The 16224-nt window shown below is 44.6% G+C and overlaps 1 protein-coding gene across 3 annotated transcripts in view; it reads right to left on the reverse strand.

Moving 5' to 3' along the window:
* Window positions 1-1448: 1448 nt before the first annotated feature.
* RGS8 (regulator of G protein signaling 8) overlaps window positions 1449-16224 on the reverse strand; it is a 29620-nt gene continuing 14844 nt past the window's right edge. For 2 of the 3 annotated variants that reach the window (XM_067535089.1, XM_067535090.1), the window contains 3 exons: window positions 15593-15657; window positions 4211-4377; window positions 1449-1740 (listed from right to left, as the gene is read on the reverse strand). In XM_067535089.1, coding sequence (XP_067391190.1) covers window positions 1558-1740; window positions 4211-4377; window positions 15593-15657 — 415 coding nt within the window. In that variant the 3' untranslated portion in view covers window positions 1449-1557. Of the gene's footprint in view, window positions 1741-4210; window positions 4378-7880; window positions 7963-15592; window positions 15658-16224 lie in introns of those variants that run through there. The other variant, XM_067535091.1, reaches the window with a different exon arrangement.

The following is a 16224-nucleotide window of genomic DNA, read 5'->3' on the forward strand; positions in this document are numbered from 1 at the left end:
GCAGCTTTTTCCTACTTTGCTGTGCATAGCTTTAGAATCTAGTCCATCCTATTTACTCCAGGTTGCATCAAATTTTTAATCCAAACTTTCTGAGATAGCAAACCCATGGACCACTCCAAACATAGACATTGGAGCCTATTATAAATGTATGTATGCACAACTTAGTGGTTGTGTGACACAGTTGATGTCTGTGCATAAGCTGTACTTAAGCTATGCATCAAAAATATGGGAAATACAGCAGCAAGTTGGTGTCATAAACTGCTTCAAGATTGGACTCTCATTCTGTGCGCTACATGTCTGCACTGTTTTATCTGTTTCCAGAGTAGGGACCACGTCTCCATATCTGTTTGTACAGCACTGAACCCGCAGTTAGCAATCATTAAATAATATCAGTCCATGGCCAATAAATAAATAAAAACAATATAATCATGACTTCAGTATCAATGTTATCAGATGCTGCATGAGGTCAGGACAGAGGCTATTTTGAAGTGTTGTGTGCGGTATGCTACATTGCACACAAATCCCTTTACTTTTACCTCTCCCTGTCATGCCCAGTCATGCAATGTATGAAAAGTGTGTTCTCACATAACAAGCATGTCTTGCGTTGTCCTCCCATGTTAGCAATTAGTGTGCTGGAGCATCATATGCTGCTTCCCAAGACCACAAACTCTTCTAGGGCAAGAAGTATCTTTCTGTTATGTTTGGTACAGAGCCGAGCACAATGGGACCCTGCTCCACGTCTGGGGCTCCTATCTGCTACCACAATACAAATTGCTCAGTAAATGACAATAATCGTAATTTGTACTAGAACCATTTCTAGTAAGGGCTTTTGGTTTGGCCTCCTGGGGAGGAAACTTTGGCTCCTTGACGATGCCCGTGAAAGTAACATTCCACCTCCCTCCCCTAAAGAAAAGGACTTTAGAGTTGGGGGGGGGGCATCATCAGGTAGAAAGGGGTGCAGCAGGGTTGTGACTGACATTACCATGTGTGCAGCAAAAATGGAAGAGAGAGCTGACTCAGTTGATCAGTTCTACCCGGGGAGACAGCTCACGGCCTGTAGCATTAGCATCCCTGTGGTCTCTAGCTTGGAATCCCGGCCACCCAGGCCTCGACATGAATGACAGCAGTGCTTTGGGTTGTGCTCTGCTAGTTCCATGACAGCCCTTCATGTCCTCTCCAAATGTGTGGGGGAGGTGAGGGTCAGGAAGAGGTCTGGAAGGATGGAAGTTCATATTGGTGTTATTTACTGACTAGATAGTGCAGTAAGTTTTGGGAAACCTGCCTTCATGATAGATGACCCAGTGCACCACGGAGGACACATTTCTGTTCCAGAAAAGGCCAGAAACAGCAAAGTGCTACCACTAACCAAAACACACGCACAAACTCAACAAAGAGTCCCTAGTACTGCATTTGGGTCACACACTGGAACGGGCTCCCCCTTTCTCTCTCCCCTTCCTCCTTTACCGCTGCTTTTTTTTAACACCAATGAAGTTTCACATTTGGAAATGGTTTTGGTGCCATGGGAAGCTTATGATTTCTGAGTGTCCCATCCCTGCTCTAGCTGAGCCTCCTCTGGGTTTGGGTCAGCAGGTCTGTGTAAATTTTGGATCTCAGGAACCTGGGGTAAGAGTCTTTCTCCATGAGGCTGTGCACTTTCCCCTGGGCCTGGTCAAAGCAAGACAGCGAGGGCTCCTGCACATTACTTCTTGTCACCTCCCGTGTCTGGAAGTCTATGTTCACCTAGGGAAAGAAACAAAAAGAAGGATTATATAGAGTAACTTGTTTTATATAGTTAAGCCAGTATGTTTGTCACAGCCGTGACTTGTAACACAAAAACACGACCTTTTAGGGTGGGGGAGGGAGTCATCATAAGTCATGGCCCAAATTTTCTCATTTAGGTGGCTTCAATTCATATTAATTTCAATATTAGCAGTGGGTGCTAATCAGCCCACTTTTCTCTACATGCCTAAGTGTGAATTTAGGTGCCTAACTATAGGCAGCTATTGCAAGTCTGAAAATGTTGACTCATAGTTTTTGTCACCCCAGTTATCCCATCACTGCTCAAGACTCCTATGAATTTTTACAAATTTGTTTCCCTATATATTTACTGGGAAGGATAATGAATTTTAATGGTTTTAAACTATTAGTAAAATCTTAATAAATAGCTTTGTTATTTTTTATTTTATAACAAACTGATTTGATTTGTCTCATAATTTCTCATGACAACTGCTTATTAAAATATATTGTGTCAGGACTTTTCCATTTTAACCCCCCAAAATGTATGATTTTAGCATTTTTGCTGTGACAAAGCCTTGAAATTTCCCAGATTTTGCCCTGACAAAAAGCCAGTCTTAACTGTGGTTGTCATGAGAAAGATAGCTGCAAAGCCATTCCTGTGAGAGAATTTGCTATTACTACTACTCTTTTGAATAGGGAGGCTTCCTTAGTACCCAAATACAATGCAGACAAGAAAGGGAAGCTTTATCTGTGCCTCCCCTCAGATGGTTACTGCAGAGGGTGACCAGATTGCAAGTGTGAAAAATTGGGACAGGGTAGGGGGTAATAGGCACCTATATAAGAAAAAGTCCTGAATATCAGGACTGTCCCTATAAAATCGGGACATCAGGTCACCCTATTACACCACTAGCTGGCTGTGCATTATGCTGATGGGTCATTTCAAATTTTGATACACCAAGGTCATGACTGTGAGATCAGATTTAAGGAAAGACCCAAAGCCATTAGATATCACTTCCTAATCTAACCTAAAACCAAGTATCTAATCCCATCTGGAATGCATTCAGTGCCACAGGACTTTGGATCTCATCCAGCTCCAACTGACATAAATCAGAAAGACTGCCATTGACTTCAGTGGGAGTTCAATTTGGCTCTGTAGTCGGCCAACTCTCAGCTTGGGCTCAAACCAAAATACCTTTGAATCTCTTGCCCCTGAATCACCTATGGGAGCCCCCACTCATGGGCAACCTTACAGTTCCCAGCAGGAGTTCAACTCACTCCCAGGATCTTTTCAGCACCCAGTTTGTAGTCTCTTTGTCTCTAGCCCTTGGGAGCACTTTCCAGGACCCACTACAAGTCACTGACTGGAAGCAGTTCTCCAGGGCCTTTGCTTATACCAAGGTTGTAGTGTCCATCTGTTGCAAAAGGGGGAGAAGGGAGGGCTCAAAGGAAAACATGAGCAGCTGCCTCAGGCTCAACTTCCCATGTTGTTGGAACTCACTAGCATGCCCTAGAGCTTTCCTGTTCCCAGGAAACTCCCCCCACCCCACCCCACCCCACAGTCAGGATGACCCTTTTAAACCCCACTTCTCCAGGGGAAGCATGTTCTGCAGGTCCGCCTAATTGGCATTGCCTGATTGCAGAAATGCTCGTTAACCTTTCCACCAAAGGGACAGGCGCATGCCCCATCACAGGCCTCAAATTAACAATATTAGTAGGTCACAAATTGTGGTTAAAGTCTGAGTTTTCCCCACTGGAATCCCTGTTGGAAATTACACATTCACTAGAGGAATCTGTGAGCAGATCCTCATTGAATAAGCAATATGACATCACAATGCAATGCAGGATATAACATCATCGTTTTGTGACTACATTAAAGGAGAATTCGCAAGTCCAGGCTCTAAGTTATGGCTACACTTTCTATTCATCACTGTATGCTATTGCTCATAACTTTCAGAAGTTCTAACTATGCTGAAGTCTATAGACTCAGTGGGCTGTAGGGCTTAGATTGGCACGTACATCCAACTCTTGGAGAGTCAACAGGTTAGAGCAGTTGCTGGGAGTGTTCTGAGGGGAAACGTCCTATGAGGAATAAGTCTTGAAGGCAGTTTTGCTGACCAGTAAAGCATCAATGTTGATACTTGTGAAAAAATTAAGGTGTGATGTCTCTGTCAAACCATTGATTCACAGAGGTTCCCCACTGGAAGCTTTGGGATGCAGGCTTCAGTAACTCAGATATCCAGACACACTGGCTAACTGTCGCCAGTGAAATCAATGATCATCTCAGCTCATCACCTCTGCAGTGGTCCCCTGAAGAGGACAAAATCCCAGCTTTGGGGATGTGAGTCACTGATAGTGGAGAGAGATGTGGCAAACGTGATGTACCCAACCCCCTGTTCCTTCCCCTTGCCAAGTGAGTTTCCTTACAATACCTGTCTCTCAGATTAATCCCACAAGGATGCACAGGCCTACCAACCTCTCGAGGAGCTTGCACATCAATGAATTCTTCAAAGATTCTGTGAGCCTTGGATGCCAACTTGGTTGTCGACCGGGTCTTTTTGAACTCCTCACAGGCCAGCCAGAACTCCAGATTCTCCTCGCTGAACTCTGTCTTCAGGAAGGCGCGGAATGCAGCCACCCCATCTACAAGGGGAAAACATTGGATTTATGGAAGGAAGGAAGAAAGCAACTTCAGACCAGTTAAGGTCTCTTTACTGTATAGCCCACTGTCCACTCATCCCCAATAAACACGACCCCCATTCATTTCACAATCTCTGCCATTGGCACAAAAAGGCTTAACTGATTACAGCAGGCTTTATAACTATCTTCCACAGTTATGCAGTGACATGAAGTTACACGAGGCACCTATGGATTAAAGGGACCCCTCCTGTACTTCCCTGTTGTTTTTTAATCAGTGTTTTGCTAGGGATTTAGGATGAGAGTTTCAAAGGCATTTCAATGGGATTTAAGAGTCTAGCTCTTATAGGCTCCTTTGAAATGCCAGGCTCAAGTTATACTTCTGCTTGACATAGAGCTCTGTGTTTGCTGATCCCTCACTTTGTAAAAATACATTTGTCACTAGGTAAAACTGATTATAAAATACATCATTGGTGAACCTGTCTCCTTTTACATCTGGACTTTTCATTACTTCGAATTATTACCTTGACACATTTTAAACTCTTATTTATACACAGGAAGTATCTTAGAATTTCTAACCATAACAACTACAATAAAAAGGAAAAGGAAGGAACACTGAGAGGTTACCACTTCTCTAGCTAGATCGTCAAAGTTCTCTCACCTCTTTTAGTGCTTAGCAGTTGTGAGTCTTCGATCACGTTCCTGGCTAGTTCAGGTTACAAATTATGATTATGAAGATTTGGCTAGGAAATCGGAGCATTCTGATTTCTGTGCCTAGGCACATTTATAAAAAAGGGCACATATGGATTCACCCACTGTGTTTACTTTCTTTGCATGTCTGGGATCCAGTTCAGCTCTGTCATAGGCAGAATTGAAATCAATGAGAGCTCCACCCACTTGTGGCAGAGCTGAATTTTGCCCTTGCAAACCTTTCCTATAGGGTAGGGCCCTTTACAAGTTTATGACAGGAATCTTGGCCAGCATTACCCCATTTTAAGTTTGTCTCTAAAAAGATTTATGGGGCAGGGAATGCACTCAGTGCGGGAAAAGAAGTGGTCTTGGGGAAGCTGACTGAAGGCCCTCCGACTCTCCCTGCCCTGGTTTTGGGAGTTAAGTTCCTCTTCCTTCTGCCTCTTCCTAGGCTGATGAAATAAGGCCTTCCTAGGCACAATAATCTGAAGGGGAACAGCAGGAAGTGCTGGTGCCTGGCTGGGGAGTTGATGGCGTTCTCATCCTTCTTGCACTAGTACCAGACAGCAGAGGGAGATCTACCCCCTACTTGTTTCTCCCCACTTCCAGTGGGCAGAGATGAAAAGTGGAAGAGTCTGCTGTCTCCAGCTCTCCCTCCCTTCCATGGGAAAAGGGAGACCCTGCCCCTGGCCTCCCCTCCCCAAGCCAGAATCCAGGGAACACTAGATTGCCATCTCTGAGCTGCAGAACCCTACCCCCACCTCAGCCCTTAAGGGAGCCCTCCTGCCATCCCCTCCCAGGATCCCCTGTATCACCCACCCCACTCCTTACCCCTCCCCGCTGGCAAGACTCAGGTCTTGGGTCTTTTTGTACCAACTTGCATATGGTACTGGCCACTGCTGGAAGACAGGATACTGGACTGGAGGGACCATTGGTCTGACCCACTCTGGCCATTCTTAGGTTCTGTTCCCCTTCCCAGACCATAGTACTGAGAGGAGCCACTGTGGTTTTAGCAGGTTGAGGGCCTGGCACACAGAGTTTCAAATTACTGTGTGGCCACACGTGTGCACAGCTTACTGGGAACGCTGGTCCCCAATGAAAAAAAAAACCTTTTCACTGGCAATCAGCAAGGCTGTACAAAAACTGACTGGGCCAGTTAAAAACCAGCCAAGTGGCAACCCAAGGGACGCAGAATGGTTCTGTCAGTTCCTTCTCCCCTCCTGAATGTCTATCTAAGTGCCTTATGTCTTTCTGTAACCTCGCATCAGCTCCCCGCAAGCAACTGGGAATGGTTTTCTGAAGGCTGGAGTGAAAGTGCCTTTTAAATAGCTAATGTGAGATTATGGACAGAAATGGCACATGGATGAGATGCTCAGCTACAGCTGTATCACATCAACTCGTTGTAGCGTAGTTTTTTAGTCTCATTACTGCCCAAAGAGAGGAAAACATGGTCTCGGCCAGGTGCTGTACCAGTAGCAAAATGAGAGCTTTTGTTGTGCTCACAGCAGTGCTGCTTAAACTGAATGTTGTGATTTGGATACAATAGACTGTAGAGCTACAGCGCCAGGTGCCTGAGGAAGTCATTAGCCCCTCTCCAAGCCTGCGGGTGCCGGGACATGCCTGAGGCATGGCAGGGATAGGAGATGTATCCGGCACGTACTGCACTCTGGCTATTGTGAGCTTCTTGATGTATTCATAAGGAGATGTTGTAGGCACCTTTAGGTAGAGATGCCAATGGGGCTGCTCTAGTTTACACCAAGAACTGCTCCATTCCCCCGCTGACTCCAAAATGCAGGAGGCAAGAAGGTGGCACATAATTTGTGCCCTCTCCAGAATCCAGTGTCTTTCCTGGGGAGGTCTGGTCTCAGTGGGAAGGTGAAAACTCAGGAGCAGATTGAGGAGTCTAGGCTGCAGGGATTTGTCAGTATGGGATAGCACAGAGTTTGGAGGGAACAGAAGTTGGAAGGGAAAAGTACAGCAGATGCTGGCGCCATCAGGCTCTTTGTATGTGGCTGGTTCCTGTAATGTTTGGCTTTAAACATACCATAGTTGGTTAATAGACACACTGCTGAAGCTTTTTACAATGACTGTGAAGAGCTTTGCAGTACGTTGCTAGACATCCTGCCTCTCTTTCTTGGTCTTTTTTCTCCTTCTGCTTTCTGACATCCTTAGCAATGACACACGGGTCACTCTCCAAAACAGAAGCCTTGCCAGGGGACGTGATGAGCAGAGCATAATGTCTGGTAAAAGGAATGGCTTTCTCATGACTGATGTAGTGAGAAAGACCTCTGCTTCAACCCTGCCTCAGAGAGCAGCCTGGGGCAGCCAGGGAGCTGGGGCAGCAGCTGCAACCAGAAAGTCTCTGTACAGCTCTCTCCCCATGCTCCTTCTCTGACTTTAGTCAGTGGCTTTTGGTTTCTAAATAACTGTAGAAAGGGGTTGGATGTGAGTAGCAGACACTTTTCCTGTTTGTGCTCTGTCTCCTTCCCTTCTACTTCCCCCTTTTCTCTCCTCTCCATAAATGCTTTCCCTTTCTCACTTCCCTTCCTTTCCATCACTCTTCCTCCCTCTCCTGCCGGTCTCTTGCTAACCCCTTTCTTCCCTCTGTCCCCCTGACTTTCTCCCACCTCTGTCCCACCCTCTTCAATTTCCTTTTGTTCTCTCTCCCGCTTCCCTTCTGCTCGCCTCCCCCCCATGCCCTCTCTCTTCTGAGTACTCTCTCTCCTCCCCTCCCCCTATTATGCAGGAAAGATTTCCCCGACCCTGCAAACTAAGAGGCGCCCTTGCTGTTTTGAGCCCCACTGCTAGCGTGCACTCACTCATAAGAGGCTGATCCCCTCCTGCCTCCCCACAGGCTTCTGTGTCCTCCACGCATGAGCTCTGGATGTGGAGATCTTCTTTCTGGATCAGATAACTAGAGTCATTCTGAGTTGTTTGGGAGGCTGGAGGTGATCGGACCTGGTGGAGGAGGGAGCATGAGAGGACTTTCTTGGGAAGGACTTGAAAACCCCTAGGGCGGCCCCTGCTCCTTCTCCCTTTTAACTTCAGCCCCTGGCTGATTTCCAGTATTTACATTCTCTCAGTGTGTGGCCGATATAAGTTAAGCCTCTGTCACTCTCCCCAGGGGTAGTCAAAGTTGTGAGACATCTCATCACCACCCTTAGCGTGAAGCAATTTTGCCTGATGCCTGCTGTAGCTTAGCTCCCTGCAACCACCAGCCTCTGGCCATAGACAAGCACTGACTTCTAGGTCTCCACCGATCTGGCCCTCTCTATGAAGACTAGTGCCAGACACACCTCAGATCCAGAACCCGTGTCAGCATGCCTCTCTGTAGTACCCAGGCACTCACAGAAATTGCCAGGTGAGCTGTCCCTGAAGGGAAAGAGCACACACTGCTTGACTGGAACCACTCAGGATCAGATTCTTTATGACAGCTCAGCACTGTGATCTACTGATCATGAAACACACACATTTATTTACAAAGATTAAGATTGAAGAGATCGAGAGCAAGGATAAGAAGAAGAAGAAGAAGTGACATGTAAAACAAGAGGTATAACATGCTTCTTAGAGTCTAAACTTAACTCTCCCAGGCTAAAACTCTTGTCTAAGCAATTTCTCATCTAAGGCCTCCCAGCATCACTAGCCCCCATGGCCAAGATCTAAATGTTATGAATACAAAAAGGGCTGTCCTTGCTTCCTCAGTGAAGGATAAGAAAGGGGTCCTTTCCCCCCTCCTCTTTAGTCCAGTAAACCTTTGAAATGAAGTGCCCTCCCCATAGAAGACTCTGCCCCCCATTGATTGTTCTTTGGGGTGCTCACCTCATTCATTGCATATACCCCCCACACCCCATTAACCTGTGTTTCCTGTGGATTTCATATGCAAAGGGGATTCCATTGGGTTGCTTAATTTACATGTGACAGAGAGATATACACATCTTATCTTCTGTCTGGAATAAACCTATTTTCTGGTTGCATGGTTTAAAACATATTGTTAGTAGGTACACAGAACTCCTTGCACACTGACCATACATATCTCTCTCCATGTTTATGATGACTAGTATGATATAAGCTCTCATTTGATACCTCACACAACTGTCTTTATCAATAAATACTATGTCAGCAATTTGTTACATGTAGTGAATGTGTCAGGCCTGATGGGAGTTGCTGTTACAGAACATTGAACCCTTTGCCAGTTGGCATGGAGGGGTTGTGAGGGTCCCAGCCTCTGAGAATGAGCAACAGATTACTGTGCACCGTAAGACAGTTTCCACACTGTAATGCTGCCCTGCAGCTTAGGGTGGGACATGGAGAAGGGAAGTGGAGAAGAGTACCATAGCTAACTGAAAGTGCAAGTGTGGATTTAGATCTATAGAGTGATGTTCCCCGAGTTGAATTTGGCCTGGATGCTGAGTTTAACACCTGCACACTCACACAGAGAGTCATGGAACCATTACTTGCCACATGTGGTCAATATTTTTGTTTCAAAGCACTTCTCACCCAAACAAGGGGCCTCTGGCAGCGCAGTAATCCCAGAACTATGTCAAGTTCAGCACTGACTTGAATAGAAAAGCATCGTCTACTAAGTCAACCACTGCAGTATCAATTAAAGAAACACAGAGCAAGTAGGAAGTGTGATAGATAAACTTCACATCACAGATAAAGTGCAGAAAAGAAGAGCAGTGCTGCAAGTCTTTAGATGTTTCAGCATGGTGCATTCTTTAAAATATATAGGAGACCTTCTTTAAGGGCATGGGACTTTAAGACAGTTCAGGTGTACCAGTTTAGGGGCATGGTCCTTTAAAATGGTTCTGGTATACTTTTTCAGGCATCTGACCCCAAAAAGGAGCTTTGGGTGTGGGGATCCCCTGAAACTAAACAGGGAAATGCTTACTGAGGGAGCAGACCTAATGAAGACACTGCATAGATTTCCTCTAATAGGGGGGAAGTGCCAGACCCCTTAAGAGGAGCAGATCTGGAAGGAATTTGCAAGTCTGTGACAGCACAATAAGAAAAGGCTAGTGCATTCTTCTTTCACTCTGACCCTGTGAGCACAAGTCAAATCCCAAAGTCATTACTTGGGTTTTATTCACTTCTTACTTGGATAGGATTCCCATTGACCTCAGTGGAAGTTTAACCTCACTAAGGACTTCAGTTTATGTCCCTCTGTGTGCCTGCTCCATCTTCATACTGATCCCTAGAGCAATAAGGTGCACTGGGGATCTTGGGGAGGGATGTGCTCAGTACACTTATTTCCCAGACAATTATCTTTTTCTGAGATCCTCCTGGGATGTTATGGCTCCCCCAGTGTTCCCAACATAGAGATGTGCCTTACAGTATAATCTAGCCCTGTATGCTTTAAGTCATTATCATATCTGGCATTTATATATAGTGTGTCACTGATTTACAGTGCTGGACAACATTAATTCATCCCCACAGTTCATCTGTGAACTAGGTAAGTATTATTACCCTCCCAGCCCTTGTATTGATAGGGGCAGTAAAGCAGGAAGGTTCATGGATTTGCCCAAGGTCAATAACAGAGTTATGGTTAGAACTCAAAGAGTTCCTCACAACCGAATTTGTGTTTGTTCCCTTAGAGCAATGAGGGTGGTTAAGGAAGGAGTGCTGCAGGCTCGTGCATGATGGGTGTCCACTAAGGCCTCAGCATCTTGAGAAGATCTTAGTCTTTGATCTTCTCAAGATGCTGAGGCCTTAGTGGACATCCATCATGAGGAGTCTCGCCAATGCTGGGACGAGAAAGTTAATGACTATTTATGTAGTGTTTGTATATTGTGCCATAGATGTTGATTGGCACTTAACCTAGGAAACAATGACACAGGCTGAGATTTTTAAAGATATTTAGGTGTTGCTGCACTTAGCACTGCAGTGCCTTTGCTTCATTTTCAAAAGGGAGCTAGGCACTTACAGGGTCCAAATATGGCACTTAAGGGGTCTAAATACTGCCCTATTGATGATGAATGTGGTAGAGGTAGGACCACCTCTAATCCTAGCATCACTTCAGTAAATTTTAGACTCATGTCGGTAGCACAAAGCTGATACAGTGCTGTCCTAGCTCAAAAAGAGCCAGGAGGAGGATGGGATTTTCCCCTGAATCTGTGGGAAGAAGGGCAAAGAGTGACCAAGAAAAAGTAGAAAGAGGACAATATGTCAGAAGAGCACAGAGATCACACAATATGGAGGAAGGGAAAATAACCATCACAAATCTAAGGAGGAAATGTACATGAAGGTTTTTCCGTGTCTGAGTCTCTGTTGAAAACCAACTGAGGATTTAAGGACAGTTTGTCCTCCTGGATATTGGACAAATGACAAGCCACATGTCCACCCCTGTGAGAGATACAGAACAGGATGCACCATTACTTGCATCTCCGCCGGCATACTGTCAAAAGGAATCTCCATCTGGCTTGCCAGGCCATGCATGTCTCCTGGGCATGAGATATAGAAGGAGGTTACTCCTCTGTCACTTACTGCACACACACTCTCCAGTCTCGCAGGAGCCATCATTAATCCTCATTGGCCTGAACTGGGAAAAAGATATTTGAACATAGCACATTAAAGTGACTTCCGCTGCCTGTTAAAAAAGCATGTCGCACAGAGTGAAGGATTCCCTTCCCATGCCTCCACACTTCCTGAGGTTTCCTCCTCGCTACTTGCTTTTAGAAAATGAAAACTCGACCTTACTGCACACTGTGCAGAGCTCCCTGCCCTCTCCCTGGCAAACAAGGAGTTAATAGCAACTCAGGCAGGAGGGGCCGTAAGAGCACTTGGCTCCTGATTTGGGAGAAGGTTCTTCCTTGGGCCAGTGTGGTGGGTAAACCCCTGAGACAAAGGAATATTTGTGTATTATGTTTTGAAGTTTTTCTGTGACTGAGAGAGAATGTTCCTGCTGCAAAAGGGGAGCTGACTGGCTGATCCTGTGCTTCTGAATTGCTTTGCTTCACCAGCAGGTAGATACACTGCATTAAGTTGTTTACCTGAAAATAGCAACGAAATTGAGACTTCGGCCACTCTTAACCAGTTGGCATGAGTTCCTTTAAAGCAGCGTTAGAATGATACAGGGTGGAGTAGCATCCCAAGATAATGCTAAAGACAGATGCCTGCTGCAGAGCTGTGTGTGACTGGAAGCACAAGTTGTGCAGCCTCCCTTAGTCTTGATCACGTACCAGTGTCGATGTGGATGTATTTTTACATGACCTGCAGACTAGACAGTTGGAATCATTCCATTTCCTTTTTCCAGTAGTGTATTGCCCAGCCTGGGAGCTCCTAGAGACATGGGACTGATTCACTGGTGATCTATGACCCCATCGTAACAACATAGCTGGTCTTGAGGGACTGCCAAGCAGACAGAAGCACTCTTTTCCTTGCAGCTGCCGGGAATACCTCTGGTGCAACCAGGCTCTCCAGCAAGCGCAGAGGTGGCACCATTGGTTCTATAACCCCATGACCCAACAAGAGCACCCATTGCAGAAAGAATACAGGGCAGGAGGGGGAGATGTCTCGGTGTTTCAATGCTGTGGCTTTTCCTCAGATGCTGCAAATCCCATAGGGATCACAGCAGGCAGGGGACAAGGTAAGGTACCCTTCAGGGCTGCCTAACCTGCTCTGCGGGGAGGGGCTGCATGGCAGCAACTCCAGGATAGGAAAACCACAAGCCAACTTCCCTCAGACCCCGTGCTACCTCCATGCTGGTGCAGAGATGAATCAGGTCCAGAATGAGAACACTGCATATTATTTAAGAAAATAGCATGGTTCCTGATCAAGATTGTGATCAGAGAGACCCCCAGAGAGAGGGGTTTTGAGTAGAGATTGTGGGGGTGGGGTAGGAGAGAGTGAGAGCAATGGATCTCCTTAAGTTCTGGTATCATTCTGGAACCAGATTTTATTGGAAATATATAATTTTATCTTGGGTCCTCCTAGACTCCACTCAGGAGATGCTTTCTAATTCACTAAAGCAATTCAGCCAGCAGCCTCTCATAATTCAGTGGATATTTTGCAAAGGTAGGTGAGCTGATATTACATAGAGAGACTGCATGATGCTCTGTTAGAGGCCTTTTTGGAATGTCTCCACCTGCAGCCTCTTTGTAGTTTCATTGTACATAAAAAGAGCGGGTTTAGAAGTGACAGAAAAGAATACTGTAGTATCATGACTCCCTACATACAATGTCAAGATTGTATCACTTTAGTAACATTTAATTCTGCCCTTTGATTTCAGAAATACCTCCCTGCTCCCTTCCATTCCCCTCCCCCGCCTAGTATATCCCTGGAGGGACAGGTTTGAGTTGGCTCCCCTCTGTCATTCAATTCAGGAGCACTGTCTATGGCATAACCCACCATTACTCCAAGGAATTGTTTGTTCTGAAGAGGCACAAAACCTCATTCCAGGTTTAACTTTGATTGTGGCAGATTTTGTGAGCCAACAACATTATTCCAATTGTATTAGCAAGTCATAATTAATTCTTAGCCTGTCTAAAATGTACATAGGAGTTTCCATTCCAGAACAGACAAGTCTACCTAGTGAAGCAATGGTCTATGCCAGATGCTTCGGGAGAAAATGTGATATCTGTGTAACATTATAAAGCAAAGGGAAAATTTCTTCCTGAGCCCAACTGGTGATCAGCTTATGCCACAGAGCATGAGCTGATATTACGCTAGCGAATATTGTTCACATGGGCAGTCATAAGGAAATTTGACTGATATCATTCCCTCCTTTTTTGGTACTAGTTGTAGGCTGTTAGCTGAAAACGTTCACTGGGGACAGTCACACAGAAATGCTAGAGTAGACACAGGTCTTCTTCACCTATCTGCCATTAGCAGAGTGTTTGTTCATGAGTGCTTCTTAATGCGGAAAAATGCAGATAACTGAAGCTTTGTTCTGCTTCCACCATCCTTTCTAATGCAGTTATGAAAATACCTACGACTACCACAAGATAACCCCTTTCACTCAAAGCTCTGTGGGCCAAGCATTGCTCTGATTTACACTGATGTAACTCTGAAGTCAACTGTGTTACTCTAATGGAGTTACTTCTGCTCTGTTACACTGGTACAAATCTGGTTTTGACCCTTAAACTGGCAATTTCAGAGACTTCAAGTACAAAACAGACTGGAGAATATTCCCAGGAAAGGGGGAATTAAATTACTGATATATTTCACTATTCACTGGGTAACTCTACCAGAGTCGTTATTAGAAACTCAGCTTTTGTCATCACACAGCATATAGTTACCACAATGACTTCCTATTCTAGATACGGGAGAAAGCTGGTATCTCAGCTACTCCTGTGTGGTAGCTGTTAATAAATGCCGACATTTTTATGGTGGCCACTGTATGATGTATTTGTTCTAAGACTTGAGTCTCATCAACCAGCTAAAAAGGAAACAATTTCTATCATTTCACCACATATAACAGAAACATGCTCTTGTATACCACCACATGCTGTACCTTTTTTTAATGTCCTAACTTATGCTCAACGTAGCATATGAATCTGACAAAATTAGAGATGGTCAAAACATTTTGAATATTGACAAAAGTTTTCCCTGATATTTTGTGTTTTGACCCAAAAAACAGTTTTTAAAAAGTTGAAGTTCCTCCGTCCCCCTTCCCCATCTTTCCTCTAGCTGCAAAAACAATATTTTCAGTGATTTATTGTTGGTGAAATAATACAGCATCTTTTCATCCATGGATCTCAAGGCAGTTTACAGTCATCAATTATTCCCAACTGAAAACAGAGATTTCAATGGGGCTCAGGAAAAAAAGAGTCAGTCTAAACAATTAGGGAGTCCAGCCCATTCCCTACTGAAATATAAGCCTTCATCACACTCTCATCCCTCTTACTTTACACTGCTCACACAATCTCAGTTTGCCCCCTTGTTTCATTCTGTAATGGAAATATGCTATTGGATGTACAGTGCTAATTTTAATATACTGTTTGTTAAAGGTGTAAAAATGATTTTGAAAGGATGCAGTCTCAGGTTACATTCCATGATATCAGAATTCCATAGCTTGGCAGAATGATGTGTTGGTTGAGCAGAATAATATTTTTATGAACAGAATTGGAATGACTGATCTGTTTAGGGGTATGAAGTGTGATGATTATATGTTTTTGTTGGGCTTGTGTTTGTAGAATTTTCAAACTTGTATGTTTAACTCTAAGTTATACTGTGTAACAACTAAAAGATGTAGTTTTGTGAGTAATGCTATGGGGCTGGAATGGTCCAAGTCCCGTAGGGGGGGTTGAATGCCTATTGGATTTCCCATTAACATTCATGGGAATTAGGCAGCCAGATCCCCCAGGTGGATTTGAAAATTTCAGCCACAGTGTATGTTAGTGTTATAATATGCACTCCCTACCAGCAAGTTTTTGTGGTTTTGCCCAGATGCCTTAGTTATGGGTGGCTAAGATAGACAGTTATGTGGAGATCCACTGAGGGTCCTTGTGTCATCTAATGTTCAAATGTGCACATTTGAACTACAGTAAATATTTGTGAAAGAGTACTGAAGTAGAACTTGGTTTCTACTCACATTTATGCGACAGGAGACTGTCAAAAGAATCTGCCCATCTTGTGGCTTCTTCTGTTGATAATCTTCTAAAAGAAAGGAAATGACAATCACAAATGGTCTATTACAGACAGCCTTCTGGTGCAACTTGCCTGGGAAGTGCTGGACATGAAAACACCAGATGTTTTAGACCAGGACTTTGGATCAACCAAAGTAGAGACAATCACTGAGGAATCAATCCCAAGTTTTACACAAGTCCCAGTGCATGCTGAGACAGGACACTTTGGGGAGATTTAGATGTGCAAGCTGGGTACATTCAATAAAGCTGTTTGTTCTTGACTTTAATAATGAAACTTAGCATATCAGTTCAATGGTTCTATAGTACTATAGAGCATAATAGGGCTATGGATTGAAGTTGCTGATCACCTGTTATGCAGAAGTGACTGTAATAGACTTGTAATTACAATGGGCCAAATTCTGTCCTCAGATAAATGTACACAACTCCCATTTGTATCGGGGGACTGTATGCATGTCCTATCTGAGAATTTGCCTCAATATATCCGTCATGCAAATATTTTCTAACAGAGCTGGTGCTGTTTCTTGTTCCTTGGATTTCTGTCTTCCTTTGGGGAAGGCTGATCTCCAAAATTTTGAGG

Source organism: Emydura macquarii, unplaced genomic scaffold, assembly GCF_026122565.2.
Source record: "Emydura macquarii macquarii isolate MOO-44397 ecotype Brisbane River unplaced genomic scaffold, CSIRO-AGI_Emac_v2 contig_3477, whole genome shotgun sequence".
In the NCBI taxonomy this organism is placed as follows: domain Eukaryota; kingdom Metazoa; phylum Chordata; order Testudines; family Chelidae; genus Emydura; species Emydura macquarii.